This window comes from Trachurus trachurus (genome assembly GCF_905171665.1).
Source record: "Trachurus trachurus genome assembly, chromosome: 23".
In the NCBI taxonomy this organism is placed as follows: domain Eukaryota; kingdom Metazoa; phylum Chordata; class Actinopteri; order Carangiformes; family Carangidae; genus Trachurus; species Trachurus trachurus.
In genome coordinates this window covers 20,769,465-20,787,672 of record NC_139912.1, presented here as the reverse complement: position 1 = coordinate 20,787,672, position 18,208 = coordinate 20,769,465, and the positions used below count along the sequence as shown (strand labels likewise).

Genomic DNA, 18,208 nt, shown 5'->3' with positions numbered 1-18,208 from the left:
AAAAGTACCAGTAGCTTCTTTAATAATACTTTGTCTTTTATATTTGGGGGAAGAAAATACAGTGAAGACAAGAAGCAGTTTAATCTTTAGAAACATAATAGATGTTTTCTCAGTATGAGCTACTGAAGAGACAAACTCTTCATGTACTGTACTTCTGTTGTGTCGTTAGTAAAATAAAATAATACATAGAAACTTTCAGTTCAGAATAATCCAAACTCACAGAGTCAGAGTTAAGTAAAAGAAGACATGTGTCATTCATGTGTTGTGTGTCTGTCTGCAGGCTGATTAGAGGAAGAGAGGGAACTGAACTCCAACTGCTGGAAATTTGTTTTAACACAAGTAGAAAATATAGAGAATATATTACCAATGGAAGTAAATGGAATGGAAACAGAAGTATTTTTTAAAAAAATCACTTTTACCTTTACTGTAAATACCTGCTGCTGGATTATATTATATGATTAAAGAAGAATTTTTAAAATCCGGTTAAAAATATGAGTTATTTGAATTGGATAGCAATTTACGGTTTCTGCTGTTTTTGCTTTATCAATATTACTGTGATTTTTATTGATTAAATTTAAAATGTGTTATTATCAGAAGGACAAAATTCAATTTGTTTTGTCATAAAAATGATGATGGTAGAGAATAGACTATACTGTATTTCTCAGGCATTTCTAAAGATTGTTAAATAATGTAAATTACCTGAATATCCTAATAATGTTTGATGATGAGGATGAACAAGTAAACTTGAGAATGCTTCACCTTCATCATCACCACTCGCATATGATGTTTTTACTGTAGATGAATAAATAATCAGCTTTTCAGTGAATTACAGTAAATAATGCAGTTGATGGTTTGTTCGTCTTGATAAATGTTTAGAAATATTACATGAGCTTCATGAACTCCACACATCTCAGGTCTCTTAGTTCATGTCTTTATGATGGTTTACTGTGTTTTCATTATTAGTAACTCACAATACAAATAGACTGAAACGTATACATCTATGACGTATGTGGGTCATCTGATGTCACAATGTACAATAACATAATTCTCATGTGTCTCTTAAAGGAGACATATTATGGAAATATCTCTTTTTGAACGCTCTTTAACATATTTGGGTGTTTGTCTTGCCCCCAAAATGTGAGAATTGACAAAAAATCTGTAATGTGCAGACTACCTATAGGTTGAAATCCATGTGGTTTTACAAGCTGTTCCCTCAGTTGTCTTTCAGTGATGTAACTAGGGACCGGTAGACGTGGCAGGGCAAGCAGTGGTTCATTTGCATTTAAAGGGACAGGCGCAGAAACCAGCCGTTCTGAACAGGGCTGTTTTTAGAGGATGAAAAGAGCTGTGATTTTTTATCCTTGGGATATTTTTGACCAAAGCATGTCACAGACATGTCTTTAAGACACCTGGGAACTATTTTAATTTGTGGAAAGGGGGCAGAATATGTCTCCTTTAAGGGCAACATGGAATTTCAATTCTTTACTTGAAATGAAAACTTATTTCGCTTTAACATTAGTGATATGTTTTAATATTACAAAAGCAAAAAACATTTTTTGAAAAATAAATTCAATGCCAATTCCCTCGATAGTGTTTAGATGTGAGATGTAGCTCAGCAAGATATGAAATAAAGATGTAGTTTAGAGACTAGTTAGCCACTGTTACTACACTTATAACCTTTTTTTGAACAGGAAATTGTCTAAGACTAAGATCCCAAACATCTGTTTTCTTTCCATTCATCTTTGACTGTAGATACTGACAGACTCATTCTAATGTCAGATGGTGAATTCACTTTTATGTTTTCATATCATGTCCTTTAACTTTGTAACATGTGTCGTGAATATTTTTAATATTTTGTTTCGTCTGTGCTATAATACTTGGAGCATGACAAGTCGTACTGTAGGTAAAAAGAATGGATTTCCTACAAAATATTGCATTCACACAAAAAAAAGAGTGTAACACCTAAATGTATTTGTGCAGTTTTGTACATTTATGTGTGAGGAGTCCAGGATTGTCTAGAGACCAGCGCTGAGCACCCTGTAAGCCATGGAGAAGGTGGTCACCATGCCGACTATCCAGGACAGACCCCTGCTGGGCTGAGGCAGGGCACCAACGTAGGCGATGGTGTGGCAGATGCGTGAGCCGGCGAAGACGCGGAAGTGAAGCAGAGCAGAGGAAAGCTCAGGTCCAGTCAGAGTGTAGAGCAGACCAATCACCACGAAGGGAATGATGTTCTCCAGGTCGTTCTGGTGACACCTGCACCACAACACACACAGAGCACTGAAGTTGTTCTTGTACTGGTTGATTGTCATCAGATATTGGTAATAAGTTTCATCATTGCCTCATTCACAGCTGTGGCTAAAGAATAACCTCTACATTTGATGATTCAACCAAGCACTCATACTGTAGATGAAAACAGTTCTTGTAATTACTTATATTTATCTTCTAAGATTGTTCAGTTGAATAATTTTCAGTGGCCAAAAGAAAATATTTCTTCATATTTCTTCTTCACCTTCATTCCAATGACTGAGAGATGAGTCTTGTGACTGATCCCAATGCTTACTATTGTGCATGCAAAATGCATTACAGTACAGTAAGAGATCCATGTGTTCACAGTCATGAATAGGCTACTTGTGTTATAATTTGTCCTGTCTTGGGTTTGAATAGGTCTTCTGATTTTTTTTACACCTATTAAATCTTCCATATATTTATGAACTGGCAGACCAGAACTAACAGAAACAGTACTAGTCCATCACATGTGTGTTTGTTCCTCATTTCAGAGAAGTTCTAAATGTCACTATATACATCAGGTGGTTTATTTATACCTGCGCACTCGCTCCACATCAGGATCTGTGCGGACCAGCTTCTTGTTTTCTGTTGATGAAACAAACTTAGTGTCTTCCAGGTTTGCAAACACCTGAGGAGATAGTAGAGAGGTGGTCAGGTATACAACTCTCTCATACTGTCATTGTGAATGAAGCTACAGTCCACATTGTTGTGTGACAGTTAGGTGATTTAAAACACACACACAGACCTTTCTTGTGAGGCGGAAGTAAGAGGTCAAAGGTGACATGAGCATCATCTTCAAGACCACAATCGTGGCATAAGTGGTGAACGCTTGGAGGACCTGGTTGTCCATCATACTGTGCAGAGATGACATGGTTCCTGTGAGAACAACAGAAATACATATTTAATGTTGCTACACTCACACACTGCTTCCAAACACTACAGCATATCAATTACAACACACTGTACATAGCTGCTGTCTGTGCAACATCAACCCTCAGTACATACACTTCATGTTCAGATTTTTCATATGTACTGTAACACCACATCTGTTTTAATATTCCATCACTTCTGTTCATCACGTATTGTGTCTTTCGGTCTGAGACTCTGTCTAAAAATTGTCCCTGAGGAAGATTGAAGCAGAGTCTTTAACTTGTATTTTAGTATTTCAATTAATTATAGATCTACTTCACATTGTATGTAATGTATTCATCTTATTGTGTTTATTTGATAGAGACAATGCATATTCATGACAATCAGTCCAAAATAAACAACATAAACATGCCAGATTGTAGCAGACATGCTCATTTATATCTATGGTCCACATTACAAGACATGAAAGTAAAGAAATAATAGAAATGTGCAACCCTAAAGTACAGTCTTTATACTAAAGTGTGTCCTTCCTGTATTCTTCACATCCTGTTTCGTTGAAAAAGGGAACATGGTCCAGCACATTAAAGTACATAAACCTGAAACAAACTAGTTTCTTCAATGAAGCAGAGCGACAGATGTGACTGTTGTCACTGAAGCCTTACATGCAACAGAACAAGTTGCAAAGTTGCCTCATAAACATGTCAAGTTTAATAATGTCACACGTTATATGACTACACTCCTAATTACCAAGACATATTTCTGTCAGCAAAAGTTATAACATTGTGAGGAGGAGGCGCGGAAGGTAAAAGTTTATTTAGTTAGCTGTGGAGCCGCATGCGGAGCTTACCTTGATTCTGCAGAGTCACGGTGATCAGCAAAGACAAGTGCAAAGATCAGCTGGAGATGAATGTCTGCGATTCATCCTGAGGTTGTGTAATGAGTGGGAGGAGCCCTGCACTGGAATAACTCTGTGTAATTTTACTGTTATTGCCAATGATGGATGGAACAGCTTTGCCTCAGGTGTATTATACACTGGCACTGCCGCTTTCCAACCATTTTATAATTACTAGTCTTTCTGCCCTTTTTTTTTAACTACATTTAAAGTTCAATCCATATCTGAACATTACACAAGACAAGAAATGTTGTTTTGTCTAAACCAGGGGTGGCCAACACGGTGCCCTCGGAGCGCCATCGTAAAACGTATTTCATTGTGTTGCTGTTCTTTTTCAATCAATAATGTTTGCATTGATGTAGATTTTTAAATGAAAATATTACATTTAAAAATAAAAATAAAAAAATCTTATATGTATAAAATGAACTCTGACTTTGTCTAAGGCCAAAGTTTAATATTGCACACAAAACACACCTCCAACTTACCCATCGTGCAACTCAAAGGTGGCACATTATTATGATTATCATTATTATTATTAAAGGTGAACTGTGTACATGTAACTTTATGTTATTCAGGAAGTTTGCATCAAGAAGTAGTCCTTCATAATATTCAATACCCTTGAAATAGCTCTCAGTTTCAAAAACGTTGGCGACCCCGGTCTAAACTAACCATCAGGAAATATCACTCATTTTACATGAATGCCTTTTTTAACAATAGACCATTTTATGCATGCACTTAGTTAAAGCTGCAGTTTTAGAACCCGATTCATCACCTTGAGAAGTAACTATACAAACACAGAGTTTAATAGAAAGGTTTATTAAAAACATATCTTCCATCTATAGCTCCAGAAAGTCAAAGAAGATGCACAGAATAGACACAAAGGATGTTTAACCATCATGCTCATGGGTAAAAAAGACACATTCAGGTTTCATGTAAGGATGTAAAGAAAGCGAAGGTGTAAAGTATTGTCTCTAAAGCAGGAGAACAGCACTGAGCACCCTGTAAGCCATGGAGAAGGTGGTCACCATGCCGACTACCCAGGACAGACCCCTGCTGGGCTGAGGCAGGGCACCAACGTAGGCGATGGTGTGGCAGAGCCGTGAGCCGGCGAAGACGCGGAAGTGGAGCAGAGCAGAGGAAAGCTCAGGTCCAGTCAGAGTGTAGAGCAGACCAATCACCACGAAGGGAATGATGTTCTCCAGGTCGTTCTGGTGACACCTGCACCACAACACACACAGAATGTAACACACATGTAACTAAGTAGTGGGTCTGATAACAATTTGATTATACTGCAACATCATCTTATGACAATACTATGATAGAGATTTGGTCATACTGTAGGAGCGCTACGTTTTGCTACTACCTAACATTACCATTAACACCTGTTGACTCACCTGTCAGGATGAGACTGTGAATGAATTCTTTAATTTACTAAGAGCTGCTGTCCCCATTGGTTGAACGCAAACCACTTGTTTTAAAGGTTCATGGTTACTTTATATGTACCCATAGTTAAAGGAGCTGTATGTAAAAAAAAAAAAAAAAAGTACAGCAACTAACCATAGAAATCACTCAATATGTCACCAGAGACTAAGGAATCATGTTAATTTGAAATACTAATATAATTGACAACAATGGTACAACCGCATTTAAAAATTGTATTTGCAGCCTGCAAATCATGCTTATGTTTTGATTTTGTGTTTACACCACCCACCGCTCTCTCCCAATCACACAGTCAGTGGCATTTTGGCCTCCGGGTTGCCAGTTACACTACCACTGAGCTGCATCTACGGCTGGGAGAGAAAACGACCTCCAATTGAGATCTGAGTGAGTTTTTGGCCACCATAGCCACAAAACTGGAGCAGGGCAGAGGTTAGCATGTGGCTATCTAGCAACCTCAAGTCTGGGAGTGAAGGGAGGGGAAACAACGCAGTCTTACATACAGCTCCTTTAAATTTGGCAGTGAGTTAACAAACACTTATTAGACAAAGTGAGGACGGTGCTCAAGGCTAAAAGGAAAAGCCATTTTACATTAGCCTCCATTCTAATGGGAGCAGCTGAAACTAAACATTAAGACTTTGGGATTCATAATTTAAAACAGAGCCACTTCAAATGTTTTTGCTTTCATCTCAGTTAGCCTATAACCTGCTATCAATCAATACCAATCAATCAATACAACTTTATTGTCCCTGCAGGGAAATTTGTCATGGACAGTCATGTGCCGCAAGTAACTGCATTATATAAGTACACAAAACAGATAAAAAACCAGTACCAGTATCAAGTAAACCAGTATCTTGGGCCCACATCACCACTCTCTGATACTCAGTGACCACAATATCCTAAAGAAGTAGCACTAGGACGTCATATGAAAATCTCTTGTGGCTGAAGGCCAGTGGCTACGTAGCAAAAGCAATTCCTACAAATGGCTCCTTTATGTTTAGGTATAAAAACAGCATCAGGTTCAGGGAATGATCACCAAAGGGCAAATATTGCCATGGTTACAATGGTAAATATGTGTTTAAGGGTCATAAAAAAGTTTGTCACAGGCAGCAAAATAGCTCAGACATCTCACCTTCGAACACGCTCCACATCTGGATGGGTTCTCAGCATCTTCTTCTTGTCCTCTGCAGACTTTCCGCTCACATCCTCATCATTAGAAAAAGCCTGAATGAGGGAGATAAACATGCATTGAATCAAAGGCTTTGACTTGAGTAGTTACTGTACCTCAGTCCATATTATGTGGAAATGAAGAGAGCATGCAAAACTTTTTAAGGGATAGTTCAACATTTTTGGCAAATTGGCCCATTGCCATAATCCCTATAGTTTTAGGAGTAGGTTTGTTACCCTTAATTGTCAGTGCAAGCTATTTTTAGAATGGCGGAGCAGAGCCGTGAGCTGCTCAGAGCTACGCTACTGAGGCTCATAGAATTTCTTGGTCTCCCTCATCAAACTCATCAAATACACAATCCAACAACTCCAAAACCCCACCACGCTATGAGATAATAACGGAATGTTACGAGACGAGTTGTTTTCGAAGTAAATTCATGCAAAACCACTGTTGCGCCTTCTCATCGGGGGCAGTTTTTCAGCAAGCAGTCTCTGCATTTGCCTCAAAAACGACTCTGTCTCGTAACATTACGTTATTATCCCATAGCGTGGTGAATGTGCAGGTCACAACTTGTCCACCAGAGTTTTGGAGTTGTTGGATTGTGTATTTAATGAGTTTGATGAGGGAAACCAAGAAATCCCATTAGCCTCCGTAGCGTAGCTCTGAGCAGCTTGCAGCTCTGCTCTGCCGTTCTAAAAATAGCTTGCACTGACAATTAAAGGTAACGAACCTAAAGCTATAGGGATTATGGCAATGGGCCAATTTGCCAAAAATGTTGAACTATCCCTTTAAAGCAGTGAATAAAATAATTACATATCATTTTGATTTCTTTTTCAGTTATTGCAATTACAAACTCATTTTTTTTCCATTCTCTTTGTTTGAGTGCATACATGACTTTTCATTTTGCACCTCTGCAGAGTGCAAGACACAGTGAATCTGGGGGTTAGAGTGCATTATCTTGCATCACCTTGCAGCCTGTTTGCCAGGGATGAAAAGCAACACAACTCTTACAGGCTTTGAAGTTGTTAGAAGGCTAATCTAGGCCAAACACACCAAGAGACCTTACATACCCAGAGTGCATTAAAACCATTTTTAAAATGCAAAAAGATCTTGTTTTAACAGATATTGCCGTTACCCACCCCTCTGGTGAAACGGAAGTATCCAGTCATGGGCCCCATCAGCAGCATCTTCACAGTGACAATAGCAGCATAGGTGGCGAAGGCCTTGAACACATCATTTTCCATCAGCTCTTCCATCTCTGCTGCTTTACAGGTTGGCTGAGGGGAACAGGCAGAATGTGGTTTAGCTATTCTCTTTCACATTCACAATTTAAATCAAATCTAGTTTAATTAGGAATGAAAACTGCAGCACATACAGATATTTATAGCCTAGACCAAATGACAGAGAATAGACAGAAAATCAAAAACAAACTGCTGCTAAAAACGTCTTCAAAGCTATTACATAAGTTTGAGCAGTAATAGATATATTACTGTACATATATTATGTAACATCAGAATTTCCTTATCTATACAATTTAGCACGTATCCTATTATTCAGTGTTAGTGACTGTTGAGCCTATGTGTGGAGAGTAAACCTTGTCTGTGAGATAAAAAGACAAAACAAACAGACACAGTCACGCTGACTGATCAGACTAGTTTTAGTTTTAACTGTGAGTGTTACTGAGTCGAAGTCTTTTCTAAAAGCAGTGAATGCTCTCATTAAACAATGTGTGAATGCTCTATCGCAAACTATATACAATAGGTAGTTCAAAAGTTTGACTTACCTCTTGCTGTGACTCTGCAGAAACGGAGAAAGAATGCGTCTCTTATACAAAAACAGTTTGACTTGTGACCCAGAAAGCTGAAGGGGCGGGGCAAGCACAGCCACAGCACAGTGCATGACTTCATGTGAGAGTTACAGTGTTTCTCGGCATGACAGGACCACATTTAAATATAATTTATGCACTTATTAAGACGTCGGATTAAATATTGTGATCTTGAGCATTATTTCAAACTCACACCACATGATTTATTTGATCTCTGCAGCTGAGAGTTAAGATTCCTGCATGTCGGTCATGCAGGAAGAGAAGTCCATTTCCTCATCAAGGAAGGAATTCTTCTTATCTTAACGTTACTGGAGCAGGGGGCATGTGCTTGAATGATTTTTTTCTTTTGTCTAACTTTTGCAGCACCTGCCTCCATAGTGTCATCGTGACTTGCTTGATGTTGATTCCACACCCCCTTGGTAAGAACTGCACCGACCTGAGTTTACCTGGCTGCAAACAGGAAAAATAAATCAGCGCTTTCAAATGATATGAAGTTTATTTCAGTCAATACTGGTGAAAAATAATTAATTGTTTCTGAAAATGTATCTGAAAGTCTTTTTAAACATGTTTAAGCATTTGTCTGAGTTTTAGATGAGGTGTTTATATACAGTAGGCTGCCTGTGCTTTCATGTTGATCGCCTACTCTTCCTCTACCCCAAGGGAAAGTTGGTACTTTTTGGTGTGACCTTTTTATTTTTTTTGGCAGGAGTTTTTGTTTTTTGTTTGGGTAGGGGTGGGGTGCAGCTGCCCACGACTTTGATCAGATAGCAGCAGTATCTTTTCACCCACACTGTATGCCAGAGACAGCGTGGGTGAGTAAAGCAAGAATTTACTGCTTTACTTATTAAAGACTGCAGAGCTGCATTAGGAATCATGCAACCTGTCGTTCTGCGGCTCGTTTTTGTGTGTGAATTTCCTTGTGAGCTAACATGAGTTGGATGGAACCTGATTAAAAAGAAGTTTGCCAAAGTTTGACTGACTTTTTGTTGACTACTCCTCACATGACAAAATAAAAGACTTAAATAAAACACTATGGGCCAGTGGCTCAATGTGAGAAATATGAAACATCAGAGACAAGAGAGAATAAGAGGAGCCCAGAGGAGCGGCTGAACCGTCCATGGTTCTGTGTGTCCATCTTGTCCCTCATGTCTGTCTCAATCTCAAGTTAAAGGGTCTGTTCAGTCCCACTGCTCCATCCTCATGTCTTCATCATGGTTTAAACACTGTAGCAGCAGTGCAGTGTTTTCCATGAATGATGCTGTTAAAGAGACGCAGAGGAGTTTGCTTGTGGTTATAGAAGAGTCTCATATTAATGTGGATGAATCTACGTTTTTCGATAAATATATTGTTTTTTTTGATTATTTTGATATTATTATTTAGTGGTCGACGCGCCAAGCATTTCCAAGTTTCGGTTTCCCGGACGCTGCCCGGCGGGTCATGGGAATAACGCTGCCGGATCGCCAGTTGGTATTGTTTATGGTCGGAACTACGATGGTATCTGATTGTCTTTGAACCTCCGACTTTTGTTCTTGATTGATGAAAACATTCTTGGAAAATGCTTTCGCTTTCGTCCGTCTTGCGCCAGTCCAAGAATTTCACCATGCACGTGGAGGCTCATGGGAAATGTAGTATGAAAACAATTCCGCTTTCCAAAACTCCTCATAGTCCCTTTAAAGGGAAATGAGTGAGTGCATTGTGGTGGTGGGGGTGGTAGTGGGGGGTTACCTACTGTATAGGGTCACCAACTATAATATTGATAATATTAGATATTTCAAATCAGTATATAATGTAAAATATATGAATAATGTATATATGTCACTACTCTCTTATGTACTGTAATTTTACACTATTTGGTATGGTTATGACATTTTTGTTGTTTGTATCATGACAACTTTGTGTGGTTATATATCACATATTAATATGTGTAAATGTAGTGAGAAAACATGTCAGTTTTCCGAAGAAAAAAAAAACATGAACATGGAAATGATTGATGTAGTTTAGTTGTGCATAGCAGCAGTAACTCTGCAGACACCAGACAGGAGGTGCAGAGCAGGAGGGTGGGTTCAGGACCAGTTTTATGAGAAATTCAAATACGCTAATCTAAGCACTCAGAGTCTGTGAGATCAGCTCAGCTCTACAGTGTTTTAGTACAGAAACATCTAAAAGCTGCTAAATCTAAACCTGCCTGCTGCTGTATTTACTGCTGCACTGTCCTATTTGGATTCTAATGTCTCCCTCTGACTCTATCGCAGCCTTTGAGAGCTTTATTGTCTCAGCTGCTTATTCAACATCAGGTTCTGCAGAAACAATAGCCTGTCTGCAGAGTGTGTGTGTTTGTGTTGACCTCACCAGTGGGTCTGTCAATTGAAGCGATATAACGATTTTTTTGGCTGTAACATTTAATTTGTCTGCAATAACAGGTTTACTAGTTGGAATGGATTCTTTTTTTTTTTCTTTTTTTTGTCTGGAGCTGCCAATGATCAATACGTTATGATCACATATCATGACACGGAAGCTAAACGCCTCTAATGGATCTTACATATCTGCAGCCAGACATCGTCCTTTGTGCAGCAGTTTCTCCAAGTAAAATAATGTCTTGTGATTTCCCACAAGGAGTAGTAATGGCAAAAAGCTGCATTGATTTCTCACCAGCCCTGCCAGTAATTGGGATGCTGGCTGCGATATGCTGCCATTGATTTCTTATGGTAGCCAGGTTTTGCTGCTGGTGTAGGACAACAATGACTAAATAACAGCCTGGCCAATGATCTTAATGCCAGAAGCCAAGCACAGCTATTGATTTCATTACAGAATGCCTCCTAGGGTCGAGGCACATACATTTTTTTATTGATCAGCGGCGGTGTCCACATTACTTGAAGCACTGTCACATGCAGCCAATCAATGGCAGCAGAATGCTGAGTGCATGGAATTGCATAGGTACAGTGGGGCGCAATAAATTTGGCAGCATATAATCAGGGTTTGGAAGGTGACAGTGAAGGTGAAGGTGAGAGAATTGATAAGTGTGAGCTTTTTTTTTTCTTTTTCTTTTTTTCCTAGCTGCAACCTGTGGGATAAACTGTAGATACTATGTGATTAACTCGTGCAATAGGGTTTCATTTGACCCTATTCACATCTCTGTGGCCCAAGGGCAGCAAGAAAATAAGAAATCAGACCAGTACCCAGGGAGACGAAAATGCTCTGATAAGGCTGTATTGATGATGGGTGGGTGGGTGTAATTTGTTCAGCCTAAACCCCCCGAAATAGAGGAATCATATCAACTGGATGGACGAACAGCAAAATAATGGATAAAGCTATAATACCAGTAATTGGCTGATTTTTGTTGAACTGGAACCTGATGATACAGTCACAGCCCGACAACTTTCATGGGCTCTATAAGGGGGTGATGGGTGAAATCGCAGGAGGAGGGGTTAGTTTATGGTTTAGGACTTCAAGATGAACACACAGGAATCTAATCAAGTTTAAAATTATTATTAGATCATACATGACTTCCTCATTGATGCAGATATAACTCTGAACACTGTGTCTGACAGCCGTAATATGGACGGGCAGTTATCAGACTTTGTGCCCGGTTTGGAAGTAAAGCAGCTCTTTTAACGGCCAATAGGTTTTTTATCACAGTACTGGAAATGGCTTTTGTTAAAGCCCTTCCAACCCCCTAAAGACTTAGATCAGCCTCATGGGACGTGGAAGTATGTGAGCAAAATGGCAATTATCTTAATGATTGGGTTTAATTGTTTAATGACTAAAATGCTTAAAATGGCCCCGGTTACAAATGTGTTGAACAAAAGAGAGAGAGAGTGACAGAGAAAGAGCGAGTGTGTGTGTATGTGTGTGTGCTGTTGTACTTGAACTTTGTTTCTTGAACCCTCCCTCTTTTTTATCTCTGTGTTTTGTTACGGTGTTTCAAAGAACACCCTTGGGTGATTTTGGCATTAGCCTGAGCTCCATGTCATGATGCCAACCAGCTGGAAAATGGTGCATAAAATGATATAAATATAATATAATAGACATTCATGACAAGCACCTACTGTATGAGAGCAGTGCACTGATTTCTTTCACCCATGACCATGATCACACCCAGTTTTACCTGTATGAGGTAGTAGATCAGAAAACCACTGAAGACCCTGATAACAGACCTGTGTTGTTATGTATTGTGGGGATGATGACTGTAATTGTTGTGAAATACGGTCTGATATTCAGTCCCACAGAACCAAATGTCCTTGGTTCTAAAACATACTGTTACAGTAATGAAAAAAGAAATCAATAGCAGTGTCTCTGGCTGATTCTCTGGGCAGGCAGTGGTCCCAGGAATACAACTGGGCTGTAAAGTGGTTTTGGAGCACGGGCCATGGTCAGAATTGCAGGTAATTTGAGGCACAAGGTTGTAAACAATGATAAAGACAAAGGAATGACTATTTGTATATAACTCTCTTCATCAGAGTGGGTGGGCACCATCTGGAAACATGGAATCCACTTCTCTTAAATGTCCCATACAGTATAAACTATCAGTGAGTGCATATATTATCAGGTCTAAGTTCTGTATTAATACTGTGAAAGTATCAAAGCCTCAATCCACCGAGAAACTCAGCCTCAAAACGAGCCATCAGGATTTCTGTAATGTTGTGATGTCACAACGAAGCAGTCACTCTCAACCATGCTCCAAGCCCCGCCCACCTTGACCCAATACCATTCCTTGTTTGTTTTGAAACTGGCTATACATTTTTCTTTTCTTTTAGATCAGACAGAAGTCAGTCAGCCAATCACAAAAGAGCCTCAGAGCTCTGATTGGCTAACCGACCAGTTGTGTCTAAAGCAGCAGAGAAAAGCCTGAGAGAGGAGATTGAAAAACTACAATGGCGGTTTTTGTCTGTGTGTGTCTAAAAAACACTACTGTATCATGGATCAGCACTTCAAATAAAAACACAAAAGAATGAAATATAGATCATTTAAAACTGTATACTCATGGCTATGGCTCATCTGTTGTTAAAGACACACATTGAAGTTCAGTGTCCAACATGCAGTGATTAATGTTATCGTTTGTTCATTACTACTTCGCACATGATATAAATCCTCGCTGCACTGCTGTGATGCTTTCAACTTCACTGCCAGTACATTTCATATTCAGAGCTTCCATCAAACTAAACACTAAACGCCACTGAAAGTCAAACTACAGGTTATCATATCAGCTCTTTCAAGCTTACATCCTCTCCCAAATACACTGCAGCATTCAAGTGAATTAAAATGAGCAAAAAACGGACGTATCAGTGTTTCTCATTCATTTTTATTTGCTCTGTGGTCAGATAGGATCACACAGAACCTAATATCTAATATTGGAAACTACAGGTTGATTGAAGTGTGAGCAATAGCAGAGAGGATTAAACCTTGCGTTAGGATCTATTGAGTCGAACGTGCACATTGTCCTCACATACACCATGTCATTCCGTAACTAGCGTATTTGTAACAGTTGTCCCTGATGGGGGTATATGTTGCCCTGCTGCTCCAGGTGCTGAGCCTGGCTGTCCACAGGCCTTTCTCCTTCCAAATGGCTCTTAATGAAGAAGCTCATTAAGGATCAGCGGTTGCTCTACACTCTTAATGAGGGCCACACAGCTGCTCATTAGGCTCAGGCCGTTAGGCTTTGTCTCTCCACCAAGCACTGATAGCAGCTCAGCACCTTCTTTACGTCCACCTTTTTAGCAAGTTATACTATTGAGGTGGATGATCAAGCAGGTTAGTACATATAGCTGCATTTCACATTCTTGTCACTGGCTGTTTGAAAAGAGGATGAAGGTTAAACAGCCCTTGAAGCCGCAAGAGGCTCCAATGTTCTCTATATTCTTTTTTTTTTCTTTTTAAAAGGTGCTGGATTGAACAAACGACCCTTTTCTCCTAAAGCATTTTATAGCTATACTTCTTTTTCATTAACATACAAGAAAAAGTTTTTAAAGGGGCTTTTTCTAAGTTTTGCCAATGCTAGGCTACATAGCTAGCATGAGCATTAAAGGGATAGTTCAACATTTTGGCAAATTGGCCCATTGCCATAATCCCTGTAGTCATAGCAGTAGGTTCGTTACCTTTAATTGTCGGTGCAAGCTGTTTTTAGAACAGCGGAGCGGAGCAGCAGGCTGCTCAGAGCTACGCTACAGAGGCTAATGGGATTTCTTGGTTTTCCTCATCAAACTCATCAACAGGCTTGGGGAGTAACGGACTACATGTAACGGCGTTACGTAATCAGGATACAAAAAAAGGGTAACTGTAGTCCGTTACAAGTACAGAAAAAAAACCCGTAATCAGATTACCGGTACATTTGATAAAAACGGAGATTACTTAGGCTATAAAGCGGCCGTAGAAGCCACTCGCCGTCTCGTTGTAGTTTCAGAGGAGAGGCACACAGACAGAGCTGCTCTGCCTCTTCTGCCCGTACGGTGTGTGTGTGGCGGAGCCCCGGAGGCTACGCTGCCTCTTAACGGAACTCTACTGAGTGTGAGCGGCACGTAAGTTCACGTTGCTTTCGTGAATTGTAAACACAGACGGCCCCTCGGTTTTAGCGTCCAGCAGTTTAGCAGCTAATTCAACAGCAGTGATGGATAACTGTACCGGAGAGGCTCAACAACGTAATGAGCTTCATTTGAGGAATAAACGGCAGCTTTTACCTGACGGAGACCGACGCCTGAGCTACGGTAGCTAACAGCTAGCAGCTAGCAGCTAACAGGTTATTTCTCTCTCTCTCCCTCTCTTCTTTACACACCACACACACACGGCGCACGCACGCACGCACACACACACACACACACACACACACACACACACACACACACACACACACACACACACACACACACACACACACACACACACACACACACACACACACACACACACACACACACACACACACACACACACACACCACACAGCTGGTTGTCTGTCATATCTGTTGTAAACCTTGTAATACTAGCTTGTTGAGTACAGTTAACATTATTGTTGCTTCGGTTTGAGTGTGTATTAACTCGTGGTTTGTGCCGCGGCTGTCACTAATGTTGATAAAGTGATGATTTACAATCGAGAGTTTATCCATTGTGTTTTATTTTGAAATTTAGCGGATGCTCGGTGCGTTTCATTTCCTGTTTCTTCTGCGTGGATTGATGCGTGATGGCTGCGTGACTGAATTTGCATGTTTGGTATTAAAGTTATCCAAAAGTAACTAAATGTAATCCGTTACATTACTTTAATTTTGTGGTAATTAGAGTAAGTTACTAATTACATTTTCTAACAGGTAACTTGTAATTGTACTGGAATACATTTTTAAAGTAACCCTCCCAACCCTGCTCATCAAATACACAATCCAACAACTCCAAAACGCTCTGGTGGACAAGTTGTGACCTGCACATTCACCACGCTATGAGATAATAACGGAACGTTACGAAACTGAGCTGTTTTAGAGGTAAATTCATGCAAAACCGCTGATGCGCTTTGCGTTCAGGGACAGTTTTTCAGCAAGCAGACTCTGTATTTACCTCGAAAACGGCTCCGTTTCGTAACGTTCCGTTATAGCGTGGTGATTGTGCAGGTCACAACTTGTCCACTAAAGCGTTTTGGAGTTTTTGGATTTTGTATTTGATGAGTTTGATGAGGGAAACCAAGAAATTCCTTTAGCCTCTGTAGCGTAGCTCTGAGCAGCCTGCCACTCCGCTCCGCCGTTCTAAAAATAGCTTACACCGACAAATAAAGGTAAAGAACCTGCTATGACTATAGCAATTATGGCAATGGGCCAATTTGCCAAAATGTTGAACTATCCCTTTAAAAGTTGTTTACATACCAGTCCAGAACCTAAACTGCCAGTCAAACATGAAACTTAATTTCTTTACCCACCAACAGCTGTCTCCAGAGGTGGAAAGCAATGCCAGTGATAACTACTGTCTCCATCACATCTTTCTTAATAGCTAACTGAAGTTAGCATGCCAAGCAGTTAGCCTTGGCCTAGCCAATCAACACCATTTTCTGGTAAATTGTAGATCCCCAATCTTTCCTGAAGAGATATAAATGTATTATAACCTTTTGTATTGTCGATACAACATTGTCTTATTGTAAAACATCACCACAACCCACTCCTGGCACGAAACCACAGTCAGTGTCAGAGAGAACTTTCAAATAACTCCCTTAATGCATTTTCCGGCAAATTCCCCAAGATGTTCATTTGAATGAATGGGAATGGATTTCATTTGTTTTCCTGCAATATCCACAGTCTGGGTAATGAGGGATCGTTACTGTCAAGTCAGATTCAGTTTGACTTCCTGATAAAGTGCTTAAGATACGTTTGATAAACTGTCGGCTTGTTTCCAGCCTGGACTGATCGTCGCTGCCGACCTATTTCAAGCTCTGTCTTCGAGATCTCAGCAATTACACTGGTGTAAGACTGCAGTGTTGTTCCATAATCAATAGGACTAATAGCCAAAGCTACGAAACTAAAAACCCAAGTTGTAATAAACCGCTTCCCATTAAGCCCCTTATTAACCTCCCGGAATTCATTTTTCTTGATTGGAGCTGATAATCATCAGAGACAATCAGCGAGAGCCTGGGTACAGGTGAGCCGCCGACGGTGAATGTTTGAGCGGAGAGACAGTCGGAGCTGTAATTAGCTGTAACAATGACAACAATGATTTTCTTTTCCCCTAGATGTTTTTCTGATGAGGACATAATAACCGCTCAGTCATCCCTGCTGCCGACAGTCTGAATACAAAGTCACCGGAGTTGTACCCTGTGATTAAATGCTCAAGATAACTGAATTATTTCTAACCCATTTAACGTACATTGTGGGGAGTGCACGCTGATAAGAGGAAAGGCTTCCTGTTCTCACCGGCGTTGCCTTTAAAGAAGGTTGATGGGCTGAAATGAATAGAGAATCTAAATCATTGCTGCTTTAGGTTCTAAGTGATTCTGGATGTGTCATCAAGCCCTCCTTATCTCTGGTTCACTTTGGGCCCTCGGTGAATAATAAGATCTTACTTAGCATTAATAGCTCTGCTGCATGCTGGGAGAGTGCGAGTCTGCTTTTGTGAGCTGGTAGGACGGGCCCACAGATGAATTCCCCGAGTGATCGTGTTTCAGAGCTGATTAGCACTCGGTGACGGTGGTCAGCCAATACTGCAGCAGGCTACTGCTAATGTGTCTCATAGCGTTCACACCGAGCCATTCCTTTCATCTGAGGACGTCTGTTTATAACACTATATATTACTGATGGCCTTGTTACACTTGTTCTGCAGAAACAACCTCAGTCGCACCAAACAAGTTGGAGCAGGACCTGATCCATGCTGTGTTTTCACTTCAGTTCAGTCGGCCATGACGTCCCTCTGCTGTTACATGTTCACATCCATCACATGTAAAGTGTATAGAGTAATGGTAAATTGGCATTAGCCAGTTGTTTAACACAGTATTCAGCTCAGATTTGGTTTATAATGTCAGGAGAAATTAATATTAGCTAAAGACTAAGTTTTATTTTCGCAATTTCGATCTCCAACAGTGCTTCTATTATAAAATCTGCCAGCCCACCCACATTTTCTGAACTGTCAATCATCTGGGATGGATTTCTGTTCGCCAATTCAACATTGTTCACAGGAAGTCTCAGCAAAATATAGCTATATAACTCTCCTGTTTAAATTACATTAAGGCTTTAAGTAGCATAATTGAAGGTGTACTGCTTTGAGTGACA

At 40.1% G+C, this 18,208-nt stretch overlaps 2 protein-coding genes across 2 annotated transcripts; both read right to left on the bottom strand.

Moving 5' to 3' along the window:
- Nucleotides 1-917: 917 nt before the first annotated feature.
- LOC311006864 (microsomal glutathione S-transferase 1-like) lies at nt 918-4,073 on the bottom strand. The gene is made up of 4 exons (XM_083999867.1): nt 4,007-4,073; nt 3,035-3,165; nt 2,826-2,917; nt 918-2,256 (listed from the first exon to the last, which is right to left on the bottom strand). The coding sequence occupies exons 2-4, from the start codon at nt 3,158-3,160 to the stop codon at nt 2,016-2,018; spliced, it is 459 nt and encodes a 152-aa protein (XP_083855993.1). The 5' UTR covers nt 3,161-3,165; nt 4,007-4,073; the 3' UTR covers nt 918-2,015.
- Nucleotides 4,074-4,846: 773 nt separating this feature from the next.
- On the bottom strand, nt 4,847-8,512 carry mgst1.2 (microsomal glutathione S-transferase 1.2). The gene is made up of 4 exons (XM_083999868.1): nt 8,440-8,512; nt 7,796-7,933; nt 6,621-6,712; nt 4,847-5,269 (listed from the first exon to the last, which is right to left on the bottom strand). Exons 2-4 carry the CDS (start codon nt 7,910-7,912, stop codon nt 5,023-5,025), a joined length of 456 nt encoding a protein of 151 aa, XP_083855994.1. The 5' UTR covers nt 7,913-7,933; nt 8,440-8,512; the 3' UTR covers nt 4,847-5,022.
- Between the last annotated feature and the right edge of the window lie 9,696 nt (nt 8,513-18,208).